General features: G+C 41.4%; 1 protein-coding gene across 1 annotated transcript; it reads left to right on the top strand.

Annotated features, from left to right (window-relative positions):
- The first annotated feature begins 5010 nt into the window (after window positions 1-5010).
- Window positions 5011-15153, top strand: HSP90B1 (heat shock protein 90 beta family member 1). The gene is made up of 18 exons (XM_075157280.1): window positions 5011-5536; window positions 6057-6156; window positions 6813-6954; window positions 7034-7150; window positions 7542-7873; window positions 8687-8798; window positions 9488-9604; window positions 10187-10303; window positions 11034-11171; window positions 11276-11353; window positions 11440-11505; window positions 11763-12032; window positions 12254-12499; window positions 12798-12934; window positions 13333-13411; window positions 13511-13666; window positions 14226-14324; window positions 14891-15153. The coding sequence occupies exons 1-18, from the start codon at window positions 5488-5490 to the stop codon at window positions 14918-14920; spliced, it is 2385 nt and encodes a 794-aa protein (XP_075013381.1). The 5' UTR covers window positions 5011-5487; the 3' UTR covers window positions 14921-15153.
- The last annotated feature ends 2363 nt before the right edge of the window (window positions 15154-17516 follow it).

The raw sequence follows: 17516 nt of genomic DNA, 5'->3' as shown, positions 1-17516 counted from the left end.
AGGAGGGTGCTTACTACAGCTCATGGTCTGTGGGCCCACAACCAAATATGTTTCATACCACTTGCTGATGCGTATTACTCTCTGGAAAGAGGGTTTACACATTTGCTAACATCATCATATCAAAAAATGATACATCAGACCTGGCCATCTAGCATCATCCATACTACTGATACACTGTGGGAAGAGTCAGATTGACAGCCCCATAGTAAGATTAGCTCTATGGGTCCTCGGCTGCCTTCTGGTGAGATTCACTGAAACTCAGCTGCACAAACTGCCGAATTTCAGAAACCCAGGAAAACAGGAGCAAAAGCAGGAGGTGAATCTACTAAACAGCTGTATCAGGGAAGCTGATGGGCCTAATTTATTGCGAAAAATGGTGAAGAAGTTGTCTTCTATCTGAGCATCAGTCAGACACAAACACTCTGGGCTTACTGTTTTCTTTCACACATGTATAATTCAAAGTACCTCAAGTCTTAAATTCTACTTTGGCTACCTTTCTCATACAGCACTCTGCTGAGTCCTGGAAACACTGAATGTACCTCTACCTAGCAAGTTACGTTAATTATAACTGGGAAAAAAACCAAACCATATTATAGTTTTTTTGCAAAGAATAAAAGATTCAAAGAAACAGGTTTAAAGATATTTGTACATGAAGCTATAGAATATTTGGCTGCGTAGCCTTTGACAGTATAGGAATGAAAAAGTTAATCTTTTCATTAGGATTCTCAACTCTTAAAACCAGAGTACAGCTGGAATCCCTCTTTGGCGGAGATTAATAGTTTTGAGACTAAGTAGGTAGGTAGTGGATACAGGATGTATTTCTCCTAAAGAAAAAGATTGAAGTCAAAACATGGTATTCTGGTCAATAGAAGTTCTTGATAAAAAGAGACCAGGTAAGAATAATTCATAGCATGGGCATTTAGTAAAGCTGTCACTGTTTACAAACAATAGTATTTTAATCTTGCTTGTATGTAGTTACTGTTCAAATTTTCTAGTATTTGGATAATCAGCTTGAAAAGCTAGCTAATGGCAGCATTTTTTTTGTTTCATATTCATACTCAGTCCCAAATATTGTAGAACATCTTAAATAAGTGGATATGTCTTCGGTTTGTGCTGTACGTACAATATTTAGTCCCTGAAGCAGACATTGCAGAGGAAGGGAATATTAACTCTCAATGTATTATTTTATAAAGATACAAATGAAGCTCAAATTACAGAGAATGCAGGTAAGTAGTTCTTCATATTTCCAATGCATTATCATGTAAGAAAGACAGGACTCAATTTGGTGGTACAAACTTCAGACTGCATTAATTATTCTCAAATAAAATCACTTACACTTCTTTATCAAAAACAGTATGACAGTAAATGGCTAGTTAGCAGTGACACAAATTACAGCATTTTTACTATCCATGAACAAAAATGGAACTTGCATTAGTTACAGATTTCAATTTAACTGCGTATTAAAAAAGGCGATATTCTGACAATGCAAACTCATTGTTTAGTTTTATGGCTTCCTTGCATTCGCACCTACGTACAATGTCTTTGTCCTATGTAATTTACATCCCAGGCTCAGCCCACCACCATCAAAACCAGGATATCACCTTCTCCTAGCCATAAACTCCCGCTCTCTACCAAGAGCTAGTCTGGTGCATCCTGGACCTGATATAAGCTGATTTAACCACAGAGTATTTTGCTGGGCTAGAGAGTTAAATCAGCTCAGGAAAGAGTCTGACATACGCCAAAGCTAGTACAGTGAAAGGAGGACTGTCCCTCTGTTACAGATGGAGCCTGGGCAGATTAGCTGGCTAATTTAGCTGGTTAAGTCAAATACCCACAGTCGGGTCGTATGAACTCCTCTCAGTTTATCTCCACAGCTATTTCTGGCAAGGTAATACTTCTTGCCACTTACAACTTACAGTTGGAATCATGTGGCATGCTTCAGTGAGCTGACTTCCCCACGGACACGTGGATGAGCTGATAAAGTTGCATTCAGAGGACGGGAGAGGGACTTGCTCCACTGTTTGCATGGAAGAAGACGATACCTGTATTCTCTTTCTCTTAACACCAGATGCCCCTAAATTTTTAGTTAACAGAGCAAATACAGCACTTAAATGCATTATTTTCAGTCATTATGCACACAATTATCAACGTATATCTAATTGCTTTACAGAACCCTTTAATGTAGCTAAGTTGCTGAAGAACTATCACCTCTTAACGGTTATACCTTTCCTTTGGTATTAGATTCTGAAGGGTGATACTGAGACTTTTTTTGAATGGCAATAGTAGTCAGTGCAACTAAGATCTTAAAAACTCCCTTAAGTTTTTTAAGCAGAAATTTAGCAGAAATTAATAGATTTTCAGTGGAAATTCTACTCGGATTTCCTTAAAACATTGACAGTGGTATTTGACAATATGTTCATAGTTTTAAAATAGATAAAAGAAAGCATTTTTATAAGTTTAATATTCAAAGAAGATAGTTTCTTAAATTGCCAACGTCCTTGTAAAGAGATCAAACTTTCTTTATGAGAGCATAAGTACTCAGTCGCCTCATTCTTGCCTATCAGTTTTGTCCTGGGTAATCCAACTGAGCTTTCATGAAAGCAAACGGTATAATCTACATAAAGCAAGCAATGCCATTAACCACATTACACTTCTTACTAGTCTGACCTCTAAATTCAAAGCACAAAACACAGGTTTATCAGGTTTCATATCTCCTTCAAAAGCAACATTCTACTTTGTATAATCATAAGAGCAAAGTAACCAATAAAGTTTGGATTCCACCAAACTTAATCTAGAATCTCTGTTGGTTTAGCGTAGTCAATAACAGAATTGGTGTGCATTCATACTATTCCAGTTACCAAAGTTCAAAAAGATTGTCACGAAGCATTACATTTTCCTGCTGCCAGCAAAATGACTGCTAAAACAAAATTGCCATAAAAACCTTGTTAATGCAAGAATTCTACAAGACGGAGATAAATTTATGTTGTGAATCCCTAAGTCCCTCAAATGCCTATTCAGAGTCGTAGGGCAACGTATCTCATTGTGGGAATCATACAGACATAATTAGGAAATCAAATCCTGAAACTGCTTGTAGGTGAGTTTTAGAAAAAGACTATCTTTCCCTTCTTAGACTCCTGAATAACTAAAATGTATTTTCAATTGAGTAAGACTACTCTTTGGAAAATGATTCTGCGAGTTCACACAGGTCTCCACAAAAACCTGACAGACAGTTTTTTACTTACAACCCTGACACTGACCTCTCACACTTATTTTCCAGAGTCATTCTCACATACGTTTTGGGAGAGTAACTTTCCTTCTTATTTCTCTTATAATTTGTGATCAGTGAAGCAGCAACTTCTGAAGAACAGCTATTGAAACTGCCAATCATACAGAAAAGGTTCATGATTATTTTTAAATAGGTCACGATCGAATCTTGGCTTCATTAAGAAGAAGCCAGAGACAACCATTATTTACTGTAAGACAGAGGCTCCTTTCCAATTCTATAAACTTTAACTATCAGTAGGACAAAAAGGTACAACACTGAGTTTTGAGGCAAAAAAAATCTATCTGGCCCATTGTATAATTAAAGATGATAAGTGTATTTTTGCCAAGACTTTCAGCCACTGATAGACTAACTACAGTTAGTCTATAGACTATTAGACTATATACAGTGTTAACACACTGTATATAAACACAGTGAGCGTTTGTTGTGGGTTTTTTGTATTGAACGTCTCAGATCAATAGCTTTCAAATACATTTCTCTCCAAGTACAGAATTCATTAAATCATTGTTTGCCAGTTGTTTTTTCCCCCCAATCTAACATTGAACATGGGTAAGACAAAACAGGTGACTGGCACATGAAAGCCAGGGCAGACTTTTTCAGGAAAGCAAGGGGGGGGGGGGGCATAAGATATTTCAAGTAGCTTATTAACATACAAAATGAGTATATTATATTTACTCACTTGTCAGCTTTCACGACTTAAAAACCTGAAGCTGGTAACAGCGATGCACTACAGAATTTGCACGCAGTGTGTTTCATTTTACAAACTGCAATCCCTGAAAGGGACATTGAAAAAGGATGGGAACATCCCATCTCCTGAGCATTGGGCCTATCTTTTACTGTTCCACAAATACTACCTCCTTTTCACACTGACCTTGCCTGACAGGGGCATTGGAGGAGCCATTTGTGTGCGTGCTCCCCGGTCCCTTCACACCAGTGGCGCATGGAGGCAGCTGAGGCAGGTGCTGGAGCCCCCACTCCACGGGGGGAAGGAAGGACCGCTAATGGATCAACAACGGCCCCAGGGGTAGGCTAAGGAGTGCTAATAAGCTCACTGGCGGATGGTCACCCTGAGGAGCACTGGAAAGCAAGAAAACATGGAGACCTGCTAAGCACCCAGCTTGCTTTATCCTCCATCAACACTCACAGTCCCCACAGATCAGGCCGTGGGGAGGCTCGGCTGAAGCCAGCCAGCCTCTCTCACGGCCCTGCGAGGCACTAGCCATGCCAGAGGGGAGGGGAGAGCCAAGGCCTGGGCAACAAGGACCACGGAGGGGCCACCGCGGGCCCCAAACACCTGGCGAGGGGGAGGTCCCTGTAATGGCGGCCTCCCTTGCAGCTCCCGCGCCGCGGCGGCAGGGGGCGCCGTGTGCCCCGGCGGTGCGGACTACAGCTCCCGTCATGCAACGCGGCGCAACCGCGCACGCGCCCACGGCCGGCCTCGCATCCCCTGCCTGCCGTAAGGGGCTGGGGGATCCCCATCCGGCGGGGCCGACGGGAGGGACCCGTCGTCAGCACCGCTCTTCCTCTGCCAGCGGCTGCGGCGGCCCAAGCCTGGCGCTGCTCCCGCCGCTCGCCCGCACTGTTTATGGTCGCCCTACCCGTAACTTTTCGCTCCTCTTTGGTACCCCGGGAGTGCGGCGGGCCGCCACGACCGGAAGGGCCCATCGCCATAGCAACCGCCTCCCCGATAAACATCCCGGGTGCCCCCGGAAGCGCTCGGAGCTGGCCTCCCATGTGGCGATTGTCCTTATCGCTCCTGGAGGCGGCCGCAGCGCCCGCGGCCCACGTGGCCTCGGCGTTAAACATTAACGGCTTGTTCATTAAAACATAACGAGGGGCCACGCCGATTAAACCCCTCCGCGGAAACGATTGGCCAAGCGCCCCTCCGCCCGGCCAATCGGCGCCGGCCACGCTCCGTCCGCAGGAAACCGCACATGGAAAGCCACGATTGGTGGCGATAGCTGCAGGCCCCTCCCTTCCAGGCTTCCCATTGGCTGTGTATTTGGCGTGGTACGCTCCAATTGGCCAGTGACGGAGCGGCTCCCCCCACCCTCCGGCGCCCCGGGTTGATAAGGCGGAGGGGGAGGGCCACAGCTGCTCCAGCGGGCTCAGCGGCGGCGCGGGGTGGGGGTTGTGGCGGGCTCGGGAGCGCGGGGCAGGGGCGCCTGGGGCCGTTCTCTTCTGCGACCGCAGCCCACGTCGCTATGAAGTCGGTGTGGGGGCTCGCTCTGGCGTGCACGCTGCTCCTGGCCGGTGAGTGCCCGCGGGCTTCTAGAAGCTTCTGGCGGGTGGTGGTTGGGGCGGGGGGGAGGGCGTCGGGGTCTGGGCCAACAGCACCTTCCCTCCCTTTTTGCTAGGGTAAGGGGGGCAGAGGCCGACGAGAAGCGAGGTGGGCCCCTTGGCGTTTGGGGGGTGGGGGGGGACCCCTCACTCTCCCCCGTCCCCGCTTTTCTCTGTGTGGGTGTACCGAAGGGAGGGGGAAGTGGTGCCCGGCCTCCTGCCTTGCTCTCCCCGGGCTGCTGCCGGCGCTGCTCTCTAGGGAGCGGGGGGAGGGGGACGGTACGTCTAACGCGGCTCATGCGCCGTCATGGGCGGGGGCGGGGGGTCCGTCCCTTTCCCTCATCTCTGATGTCTCCGGTGGGCTGAACTTTCCTCGGGGAGGGGGCGTGGAGGGACAGAACTGAGCCTAAAATCGTGGGGAGGGATAAGCGGAGAACTTCGGTAGTGTGCAATGGGGATCAGGCTCAGATCGTTGGATTCCTTGTTTTCCCAGTATCGGTTAGAGCTGATGAGGTGGATGTGGATGGGACCGTGGAAGATGACTTGGGTAAAAGCAGAGAAGGGTCTCGAACAGATGATGAAGTTGTTCAGAGGTTAGTACCTGGGGTTCTGGGTAAGTTACTTCTGAAATATTAAGGCTTTCTCTTGCTTTTGAACGGTCAGTTAGAGCATCAGTAATGCCTAACACCTCAGAATTAGGGGGGGAACACCCTTCAAAAGAGAGATCTAGCCATCTGGGAGAAATATTTTTGGAAAAGACTGTTTCCTTCTAAATAGAAGTGAGCCTGAGAACCTGGATTCAGAAATACTTAACTTGTTTCTGTCTAATATTAATAGTTCTATAAAAACCAATAAATCAATAGGGGTTTACTCTTGTACGTGGTAAATGGTGTCAGTTTAGTGGCCAATGATGAAATAGCTCTCTAAACCGCCTCACCTCCTGTGAGGTATACCACATGCTGAAAATTACAGTGGTTTTAACCCATCTGTATTCCTCCCTGAATTTTTTTTAGGAAAAAAAGCCTTACTTGCAAGCATGGATTTTCACTCAAGTTTTAGATTAAGGTTATGCAGTTGAGGATAGCTACTTCTGCGCATGTCTCATTTGATCATGTAACTTTGGGGCTGTGTTAGTGATTAAGGATCTTACTATTGTTCTAACTAGACTATTATTGCTGTTGATAGATGATAAAATTAGTGATACTGTATGTGGGCAAGACTACTTGACAGATTTTCATTGTCCTAACAGAGAGGAAGAAGCTATCCAGCTAGATGGCCTAAATGCATCCCAGATCAAAGAAATCAGAGAAAAATCTGAGAAGTTTGCATTTCAAGCAGAAGTGAACAGAATGATGAAACTTATTATCAATTCTTTATATAAAAATAAAGAGGTTAGTGCCTTTATCAGTAGAACATATTAGAACTGTTTGTGTGTGTTCTGGAATTCCTGATTACTGGTTTCTATTTCAGATTTTCCTGAGGGAACTTATTTCAAATGCTTCGGATGCTTTAGATAAGATACGGTTAATATCCTTGACTGATGAAAATGCTCTTGCTGGTAATGAGGAACTTACAGTCAAGATCAAGGTAAGAAGCATTAGATACCATCATCTCTTACGGAGGAGGGGTGGGAGGAATGTAAAAAAAAAAAATACTGCATCATTGAATCTAAATTTTTGGCTTAATACTGATGCAAATACAAACTAGGACCACATCAGGACCCTTGCAATTAACTTTATCAAAGACTACTCTTCTTTCAGTGGTGAAATATTTCTGATTCTATAAAGAGTAACTGAAGTATTGAAATACTTTGAAGGTAGGTCTTCCTCACTTATGTAGTTACTGCAGATTCAGTTTATTGTAGCCAGGCATGTTTGAGTTTGAATAGCTGCTACGCTACTTACCACTTTTCTGTGGCAGTGTGTTATGTATTAAGATTCAAAGTGAAGTCAAACTGCATCTTTCTCTTTTTTTTCAGTGTGATAAAGAGAAGAACATGCTTCATGTTACAGATACGGGTATTGGCATGACGAAAGAGGAGTTAGTTAAAAACCTGGGTACCATTGCAAAGTCTGGTACAAGTGAATTCTTAAACAAGATGACTGAAATGCAGGATGATAGCCAGTCAACATCTGAGTTAATTGGCCAGTTTGGTGTTGGCTTTTATTCTGCTTTCTTAGTAGCAGACAGAGTTATTGTCACATCAAAACACAACAATGATACTCAACATATTTGGGAGTCAGATTCAAATGAATTCTCTGTGATTGATGACCCAAGAGGAAACACTTTAGGACGTGGCACAACCATAACGTAAGTATCAAGTTTCTTTGGGTTTAAAAGAAAAAAAGTTAGTGGGTACACTTTGCTCATTGGAATATGTGGATGACTTTAGCATTGACTCATATATTATTTGATTCTTGTAATACGGCTTTTTTCAGTTTAATAAAAATATGCACACTATTAACTGCATCCAAAATAAATGTGGAGTGATAATGTAGTTCACATTCTATTAGATGAACTACGAAGACCACGAGCATCTTGACAGCTAACTGTCCAGACAGTTCAGCTGCCTGCAAACTCATTCAGTTCCTCAAAACAATTGTGGCCCATCAAAACCTATACAGGGGCTGTAGAGCTTACTCTTGGAAACTGGCTGCTGTTTATATACCAGTGAGACTGGTCTGATGCAAATCTCAAACTAGAGGTAGTTTGACAATCCTATTTTCATCGTTTTCACGAGCAGATAAATTTATTCATCTGGGTTTGGAGGACTTCTTCATGAAGAAGGCACTTAGTATGAAAAAGTTCATCTCGGTGCTCTAGTTCCAAGTAAAGCCAGTGAGAGTGCATCAGGGTCCTGATAAGTATCGATATGATTTGAGGTTTTCATTTAGACTTCTGGATGTTGTGTTCTCCCCCAATTGTTGAAAACTAAGTGTTCTCACTGGAGCAGTTTAGTAGGGATTGTATTTTTTAAGGGATATTTGCAGCTGAACAAGTAAAAACTCTTGCATAAATTTGAATCGCTATAGCTGCAACAGTAGGAAAATGCATCTCCTCCTGTAAAACTATTTTAAAATGGTTGTCGAGCACTTTGATTGAAGGGTTTTTTATTTTCTTTAGCCTTGTCTTGAAGGAGGAAGCATCTGATTATCTTGAGCTGGATACTGTTAAAAATCTAGTAAAGAAATACTCACAGTTCATAAACTTCCCCATATATGTGTGGAGCAGCAAGGTAAGCATATTTAACTGAGCATTGCAGAGTATGAGCTTTGGTTGTGAAAACTAACTGGCCAGATCTTTCAGGAAGGATGAGGGCATACTATAGAACTTATACTTGTCTCATGTCTGAAGTTCTTCCATTCCTGACTTTTCTGCCTAGTATTTTACTAGTTACTTGCTCTCCAAAAGTTAGTGTGTTGCTAAAATCACAAACTTTAAAGGAACTTGGTTTTATTCTGGCTCGAACTTTACCAAAGGAGCAAGACTGTGCTAATTACCAAGAAAGATCTTTCTTCCACTGGCTTTGTTTGGTAGCTGGAAGCTTTGGTAAGCTCTCAAGCAGGGCCATGGTTAGGTGCCCTTCTGGAAAAGGACAGCGTCTTAACTTTTAGGCCTGTTCTTCTCATGTTTTTGTGGTGTAACGCTAACTTAAAATCACCCAAGCGTCTGATTAGCGTTATGTGTAAAGCTATGGAAAAACTTGAATTTGAGTACAGTGACCTCCCAGTGTATTGAAAGAAAGTATGTATTCATGAAAAATGCAATTAATTTCTCTATAGCTATCTATAGAGAAGTGCTTGCAATAGGCAAATAACACAAGTTAAATTAGTGCTCTGGGAGATTAAGCTGTTTTAGAGAATACTAGGAGATACCTGCTAGGAAGCCAAGCAGTCCAAGTGCCACTTTCAGTTGTCTCTTTAGACAGAGACTGTTGAAGAACCCATTGAAGAGGAGGAAGCAAAGGAGAAGGAAGAAACAGATGATGATGAAGCTGCAGTTGAAGAAGAAGAGGAAGAGAAGAAACCAAAAACTAAGAAGGTAAGCTTTGTCAGACTCGGGGTTTTGTAACTCATGTCAGATAGTTCAGCAAATTTCATAGGTAGTCTTTCAGAGGTGCGCTTCAGTAGTGCACGTGCTTTCAAACACCAATCCTGTTTAAGTGCAATTAGACATCTTGACAGGAAAGAAGATTGTAAACAAAACAGACTTGGTTGAAATCAGGCAAATGACTGACAATAGCCTTGTGAGGCAGTGGTCCCAGAACTAATTGAACTGGTAGTGGACTTCAGTAATCTGACATTGTTGAGTAGTTTAAATTGAGTATACTCTGGAAAGTTTTTTTCAGAATAGCAGTAGAACAGAAATACTGATACTTGGTGAATGTGTTAAATATACATAGGACACACCATAGTATAGACTTAAGTTTTGTTCCCATCTGTTACACTAATTTGTATACTTGAATGAGAATATCCAGGCCATTGCATAATGTATTTTGTAAACTAGAAAGAGCATGTATTTTTGACATGGATTTTATGACTTGGCCTCAATGGAGTGTCTTTAACTGGCTTAACCTGAAGTAAAGAATGAGTCTTTATTATTCTATGGCATTTATATACCTAGGTTGAAAAGACTGTCTGGGATTGGGAGCTCATGAATGACATAAAACCAATCTGGCAGAGACCATCTAAAGAAGTTGAAGAAGATGAATACAAAGCTTTTTACAAAACCTTTTCCAAGGTAAGCTCTGAGCCTCAAGATTGTTCCAAAGCAAGAGGTTTGCTATAGTACCTCTTGTTGTGTCAACACAATTGAGTGTTTATAGGATGGGCTATTTCTGAAGAATTACTTAATTGCTGTCAGTAGATAGACTGAATTGCAGAGAGCCTAGGAGGTATAGCATCTCAGTCAGGAGTTAATCTTTTTTTCCAGAGGGAAGGTACTGCCACCCAAGTGTTGAGTAGCCAAGGTTTGAGAATTAATATGTTCCAGCTCCTATGGAGCTTACTGATGTGTTTAAATGTTGACAGGGAAATTTTTATTTAGTCTGAGAGTGGTGGTGTTTGTACATTAGTGTACATGATGGAAGAAAGAGGAAGATATGGCTTTCTAGAAACAACATTGTCTTTATGTATAAATACAGCATAATGTGTTTCTTGGGAGTCTCTTAACTGTGCTGTGATGATACTATATTGGTTACTGTGCTATTGGTAACCTTTTCGTGGTTGGCTTGTAAAAAAAAAAAAAAATTAAACCTAAAAAGCTAGTAGGTCTCAAGGAAGGTTACTTCTGTGTGAGTAACCCGGCTGAATCTGGAACTTTTATCTCCGTAACAGATTCTAACAAAGCATGGTTACATAGTTTAATTGTAAAATAATTGCATTTATTTGGCAAACTCATGTTATTACTGGAAATGTGCTAACTCATTGATATCTTGCCCATGTCAATTAAAAGAATTCTGTCTTCACAGGAACACGATGACCCAATGGCTTACATCCATTTCACTGCTGAAGGGGAAGTAACTTTCAAATCTATCTTGTTTGTTCCTAATTCTGCTCCACGTGGCCTATTTGATGAATATGGATCCAAAAAAAGTGATTTCATTAAGGTAGGACAAGCAAGTGAGTGGGTATGGATTCCTGTCAAAAAAAAAAAAAACCACAACACAAAACCACAAACATAACCTGGCTGCTGTTTCCTCTTTTAATTCAGTTGTATGTTCGAAGAGTGTTCATCACGGATGACTTCCATGACATGATGCCCAAATATCTTAACTTCGTTAAGGGTGTTGTAAGTATTACAAGTTTTACTTGCATTTGATTTCTTTAATCTTCAAATACTGTTAGCCATACTTAAGAAGTTTCTTCCTTGATTAGGTGGATTCTGATGATCTTCCTTTGAATGTATCTCGTGAAACACTTCAGCAGCATAAATTGTTAAAGGTAAGCTAATTGATTTTAAATTCCTTCATTGTAAACACATGACAGTAGCAAGATTTAGAAGAATAATAGCTTGATTAATTTTACTTTATATAAAGAGTGTGAAATTAAAGCGTAGGAAACCCATGGATCGCTGTTTTCAGACTACCTCTGTTCACTTCAGATCAGGGACACTGTGTCTTGAATCCATCCTTTGCAGTGGGGTTGAATTGAGGGTTCTCCCAAATGCTTGTTTTAACTTGGTATTGCTGCTTTTTTAGGTGATCAGAAAGAAACTTGTTCGCAAAACTCTTGATATGATCAAGAAAATTGCAGAAGAAAAATACAATGACACCTTCTGGAAAGAGTTTGGTACTAACGTAAAGCTTGGAGTTATTGAGGATCACTCCAATCGTACACGACTGGCTAAACTTCTTCGCTTCCAGTCTTCTCATCATGAAAGTAACCTTACAAGCCTTGACCAGTATGTGGAAAGAATGAAAGAAAAGCAAGACAAAATTTATTTTATGGCAGGTGCCAGCAGAAAGGAGGTATGTGAGCGGGAAGGGGAAAAAAAAACCATTATGGCTCCTAGTTATAGTACCATAAACACTGTAAACTGTAATTGTTGTAAATGTGGGGACTCCATGCTTATGTTACTAGTGCAGTTCAGTTTTCCTTGTACCAACACTTGCCAAATAGATGTACAGATTTCAGTAGTTGCTAGTACTAACACAATTAAATTGACATCTGATCTGTTCTGTCACCTTAGGCTGAGTCCTCACCGTTTGTTGAGCGCCTTCTGAAAAAGGGCTATGAAGTGATCTATCTGACTGAACCTGTAGATGAATACTGTATTCAGGCTCTGCCAGAGTTCGATGGCAAGAGGTTTCAGAATGTAGCGAAAGAAGGAGTTAAGTTTGAAGAAAGTGAAAAGTCTAAGGAGAGTCGGGAAGCCTTGGAAAAGGAATTTGAACCACTCTTAAATTGGATGAAAGACAAAGCTCTAAAAGACAAGGTAAAATGTTATGCTATATGTGATGCTTATTTGTAAATGCTGTTGTACTTGCTACAACACACCTTGCAGATTCTTTGAATATAGACTTGACAGTAGCTTCTCTATCTCTCTATGGATAAACATGTTGTTTAATACCTCTATTTCAGGAAGATGATGATCTTCTAAGAATGTAATCTTAGAGCCTTCAGAGAATATTGGAGTGACAGGAAATTTCAAAGTTATTTACTTTATTCCCTGTATAAGCTATTAGCTCTGTGAACTAATATGAACTAAAATGTCTAACATTTTCTCTCTACAGATTGAAAAAGCTGTGCTATCTCAACGTTTAACCCAGTCTCCATGTGCTCTTGTGGCTAGTCAATATGGATGGTCTGGTAACATGGAAAGAATCATGAAGGCTCAAGCTTACCAAACTGGGAAGGATATATCCACAAAGTAAGCTCCCAGTTATGTAGTAGCAGACATGAAACGTAGTTGATGTCCCTCCTTGCTTGGTGTGGACACACCAAGCTTCCCTATGGTTCAGATGATCCTTCATATTTTTGAGGTCACTTATAACCAAGTTGCACTGTCCATCGTAGTCTTACATTGTTATTTCAAAGCCCAGTATGTAAAACTGCCTGGTGAGCAAGACTCATCAGTGGAATTTGCTATTTGTCATTTGGTGACAAGAGATGAACTGTCTTAGTAACTCGAATGCTTTCTAGAGTGGTAAAGTGGGGCTGGGGAAAGAATACATTTGTTACTGTGGCTGTAATCAGTATTCATGCGTTTAAAGATGTAGCTGGGTCCTGTACTTCAAAACTCAGTGATGTAACTTCTATTCTTTTCAGTTACTATGCTAGCCAAAAGAAGACATTTGAAATTAACCCCAGGCATCCACTGATCAAGGACATGCTGAGGCGAGTCAAGGTAAACCAATAACAGTAGTGAAATACTGACTACTAGGCTGCCTACAGCCTCATTAATAGTTCTGTTTGTTTGTTTTTTTTTAATGCTTTTCCACGTTAGGAAAATGAAGATGACAAAACAGTTTCAGATCTTGCAGTGGTGTTGTTTGAAACTGCAACTTTGAGATCAGGATATATGTTACCAGACACAAAGGAATATGGAGACAGAATAGAAAGGATGCTTCGTTTAAGTTTAAACATTGACCTGGATGCAAAGGTTAGTTTGTCTTCAACTTGGGGCTGCTAATTGACTTATTGCTGCTACATCTTAAAAAGCAGATATGTGATAGACTTACATAAAGTGAAATGTATCCAGCTTCCTACACTTAGGTGGGCCACCAGGAGCCCAATTCGAGTACCTGGGTGGGAACCCGATGAATCTATACATCATGCTCATGTCCTCCCTTCCACTTCTTTCCAGTTGCTTGGGATTCTGCTCTTTCATTATGCTTCTCAAGTATTGTGCTGTCCTTAACTAAGTGGTGGTTCTATGGGAGTAAATTAGGGGCCAAAGACACATGTGCCCATCTAATTAATGGAGAAATTCCTAAGTGGGTATAAGTAATACGGGTTCTCATAATGCTGTGCAAGAACTTACACTGGGTGTCTTGCCAGAGGAGGCATGATAGTGTGTCAGTGCTGAACAGAACTTGCTTTCTCCTTCAGGTAGCTTGGGGCAAATGTTAGGAACTGGTAGGAAGTACTTCCATAGCCTGTGTTTAGCTACTCCACAACTAGTAAACATCCTAAGCAAATTGCATGTGACCTTCCTACAGGTGGAGGAGGAACCTGAAGAGCCTGAAGATGCAGCTGAGGAGGCAGAGCAAGATGAAGAGGAGGTGGATGCTGATGCTGAAGACAGTGAAACACAGAAGGTAAGGTCTCAAGTTTGACTCCTTTCTTACCAATATTTACGTGCAGTTTTGTCTGTGGTGCTTCCTGGCAACAAACTCATTCACTTTGCCTTTCATGACACTAGTTTCTAGTGTGAGGTTTTCCAAGCTTTTCTTGGAGGGGAAAAAAAACTGCAGCACAAATGACACTTCATTCCTTATCAAACTATATTGTAAGAAGAAAACACTTAGATATGTTCAAAGTTGGAGCTAAATTAAGCTTAAAATTGTAACGGTGCCCTATGGCAAGAAGACAGCAGCAGTCAATGTTATCTATTGGATTTCAATAGTTTGTGGGCAATAACATCAACAAATTGGCAGGAGTATAGTTTCAAACGCTTACAATACAGACTTGCACCAACAGTACAGACAACAACACTACCTCTAAACAGCTCAACTGTTATGTGAGGTCAGCCTTCACTTAGTTAATGTCTGCAGTTTTAATGATGTCTTGATGGATACTTGGGTTAGTTCTTCTGGGACAGCTCTTACAACCTTTTCCACTTTCAAAAAGCAACGTTCTGATTCTCTGTTTGATGTCTCCACAGGAATCCACAGATGTGAAAGATGAACTGTAAGCTGCACTCAACTACCGTCCTGCATTGGGGGGTTAGGAGGGAATGTGAATTAGATTGTTTTGGTTTTTTCCACTGTACAATGTTGAGGGATGGTATGGGGTTTAAGGGTAAAGGAAGATTTTTTTTTTAAGTTGACTTTTCTAAAAACATTCCTCCTGAATGTAAATTTGTATTATTTAACTGACTTGGTGTAAAGTCTTGTCATGTACAAAATAAAGTGTTCCCAAACACCACTAACTCTAAATTTTACATAGTAAGCTCATCGTGTGGGCTAGCACAAAGAAACAAAGGGATTGTCTTGAGTCTTTAGGTCCTTTGTACAAGAGGCAGTTTGCAGCCTCATGCCATGCTTAACTGTGTGGTGTATGCCTATGGTTGCGTTTTGTGTTAACAAACCTGCTGTGCCTATTTAGCCAAAATATACCTGGTATCTGAGAGCTGTACTGAACTTTCTAGTTGAAATAACTTCTTGAATACTTGCGTATCTACTGACATCTTAAGAAAGAGGAGATAGGGCATTTAAAAATAGCATTGGAACAGAAGTCCTGCCAGCTTGCACTGGACTATATGTGACTTGACTCCACTATACAGAGCAGGCTGTGGAAGCTTTTACAGCTGAGATGAGGGGAAAAAAAAAATTTCTTTTGCTAAAGGCATGAAAAACAAGCAGAAGTGGCTCACTGCCTGTGAGCTTATACCATCCTCCATAGTATTTGGTAACCCTCCCTTTAACTAGCATAGCTTTCCCAACAGCTACAGTTGTCCTGCTTTCTACAGATTTTTAAAGGTGGAAGCTCTTGTCTGTTACAGTTACTCCTTAGTGCTGTTATTGCTAAACTTTTTCACTCTTGTTCTGTGTCTCTTTAGTATGGCAAAGCACTGTAAATACTTAATCTAACTCAAGCTAAATCTGTTGACACCAAATTGTAATGTAGACAGGTTGAACTGGAGGCACCACTTTCTCTTCTATTCACTGTATTAGCTTTATCTGGTGTTTGGATGAAGCACTACATTTTCTCACTAGTGCCTCTACTTTGAAACATCTTCACAGGGTTGGTAGAAATTGTTTACACTGAAATTTTTTTTTTTGCCTTCCTCTGTGGAAGAAGGAGTAGTACTTCTATACAGTGATTCTAGAACCATTCTTCTGTTTTGTTAACAGAACTTTCATGAAGTTTGAAGTGAAATAAAAACTGCTTCTAATTAGCTGAGAGCACTAAATGCTGATCTGAAGAACTTGCTTTCCATTTACACTTACTAGGCAGCTTCTGTATTGCCCAAATACTGTTTACATGCAATAAATATAAATGCCATGTATCTGTGTGGTTAGTGAGTTAGGGTTTATACAGAGATGTTGGCTTTATTGAAGTATGCTATTGGAGACTTCAAGGAATGGGAGCTTAGTTTTGTGTTTTTGAGGGAGTTTGGAGTTGTTTTGGGTTTTGCTCACTGTAGTAGTATTTTAGATGGACCGTAAGAGGCTTTCGTTATTAGAGCATGCTGAGTGGTCTAACCCTAGAGTGTAGTTCACTGGCTAGCAATATTGGCTTTAATAGCAGTTCTTTGTTGGTAAGTTACTGAATAGGGCAGGTGCACCATTTCTTGTTAAGGCATAGTCCTCTTACTATGGCAGTGCAACTTCGTCATTTGTGCTCTGTAGCAATCAACTGCTGCTGAGGTTTTGATTTAATACTTCCTAAAATACCACTTACTGTGACACACTTCTGAGTATATCATCAATATTCACTCCTCTGTATTTCTGTTCGACCAGCCTGAGCAGCAAATGTGGCCTACTGTATGGTTAAGAGTGCTCCTGCAGCTAACAAACTGAAGAGGAGTATTGGAAGCATAGGGTTGCTTGCTACAGTATTCTTAATCTGTTAATTACTTGTAGATTTAAGCAACCTTTGCTCTGTTATGTAGTTGAAGATCTCAATACCTTCATTGGTTTTAGAATTACATATCTGATTCAATTTCACAAATAATAAAGAGCACACTTGAGAGTCATGCTTTGTGCTTCTTCATCTTCCTCAGCTGTGAGGATATCATGTGCCACATAGCTGTGGTTCAGCTGCTTCTCTGCCCTGGAGTGACAAGTGTTTGCTATTTATAAGCACAAAGTGCAGTTGTAAGCTTGTGGGGTGTTTTTTTTTTTGGGGGGGGGAGGGGAGAGAGGGGGTTCAGCTCTGTGAAGTAAAATAGTGTCAGTGCTGGAAGAAATGTCTCCCAGTCACACTGAGGCTATTTCTTTCAGTGCTGCAGTCACACTGATTCCAGGGGTGTCACCTCTGCTGTTAAAACCTGGTGTATTGTCAGCTTTGCTGTTCCTAGATGGGCAGTAATGATAATGGTTCCCCCAGTGCTAGAAAAGGCTGGGGTAAAACAGATGCTCCCTGTTGCTCAGCTTCCATTAGTAGCAGGATACATTTAGAAATCCAATCCAAATAATTAGTAGTAACTTTCCCCCGCAGCCTTTAGATCTGAAAAGCCTTTAGAAAATAGGGAGAAATGCATCTTTCATGTCAGAAATCAACGTAACAACAGAGGTGATACTCCGACAAAGCATGAGTAACAGGGCAAGGGTTGGTGAACCCTG

The sequence above is a fragment of the Calonectris borealis genome, chromosome 1 (genome assembly GCF_964195595.1).
Source record: "Calonectris borealis chromosome 1, bCalBor7.hap1.2, whole genome shotgun sequence".
Lineage (NCBI taxonomy): Eukaryota > Metazoa > Chordata > Aves > Procellariiformes > Procellariidae > Calonectris > Calonectris borealis.
The sequence above is the reverse complement of the archived record's forward strand: the minus strand, read 5'-3'. Positions and strand labels throughout refer to the sequence as shown.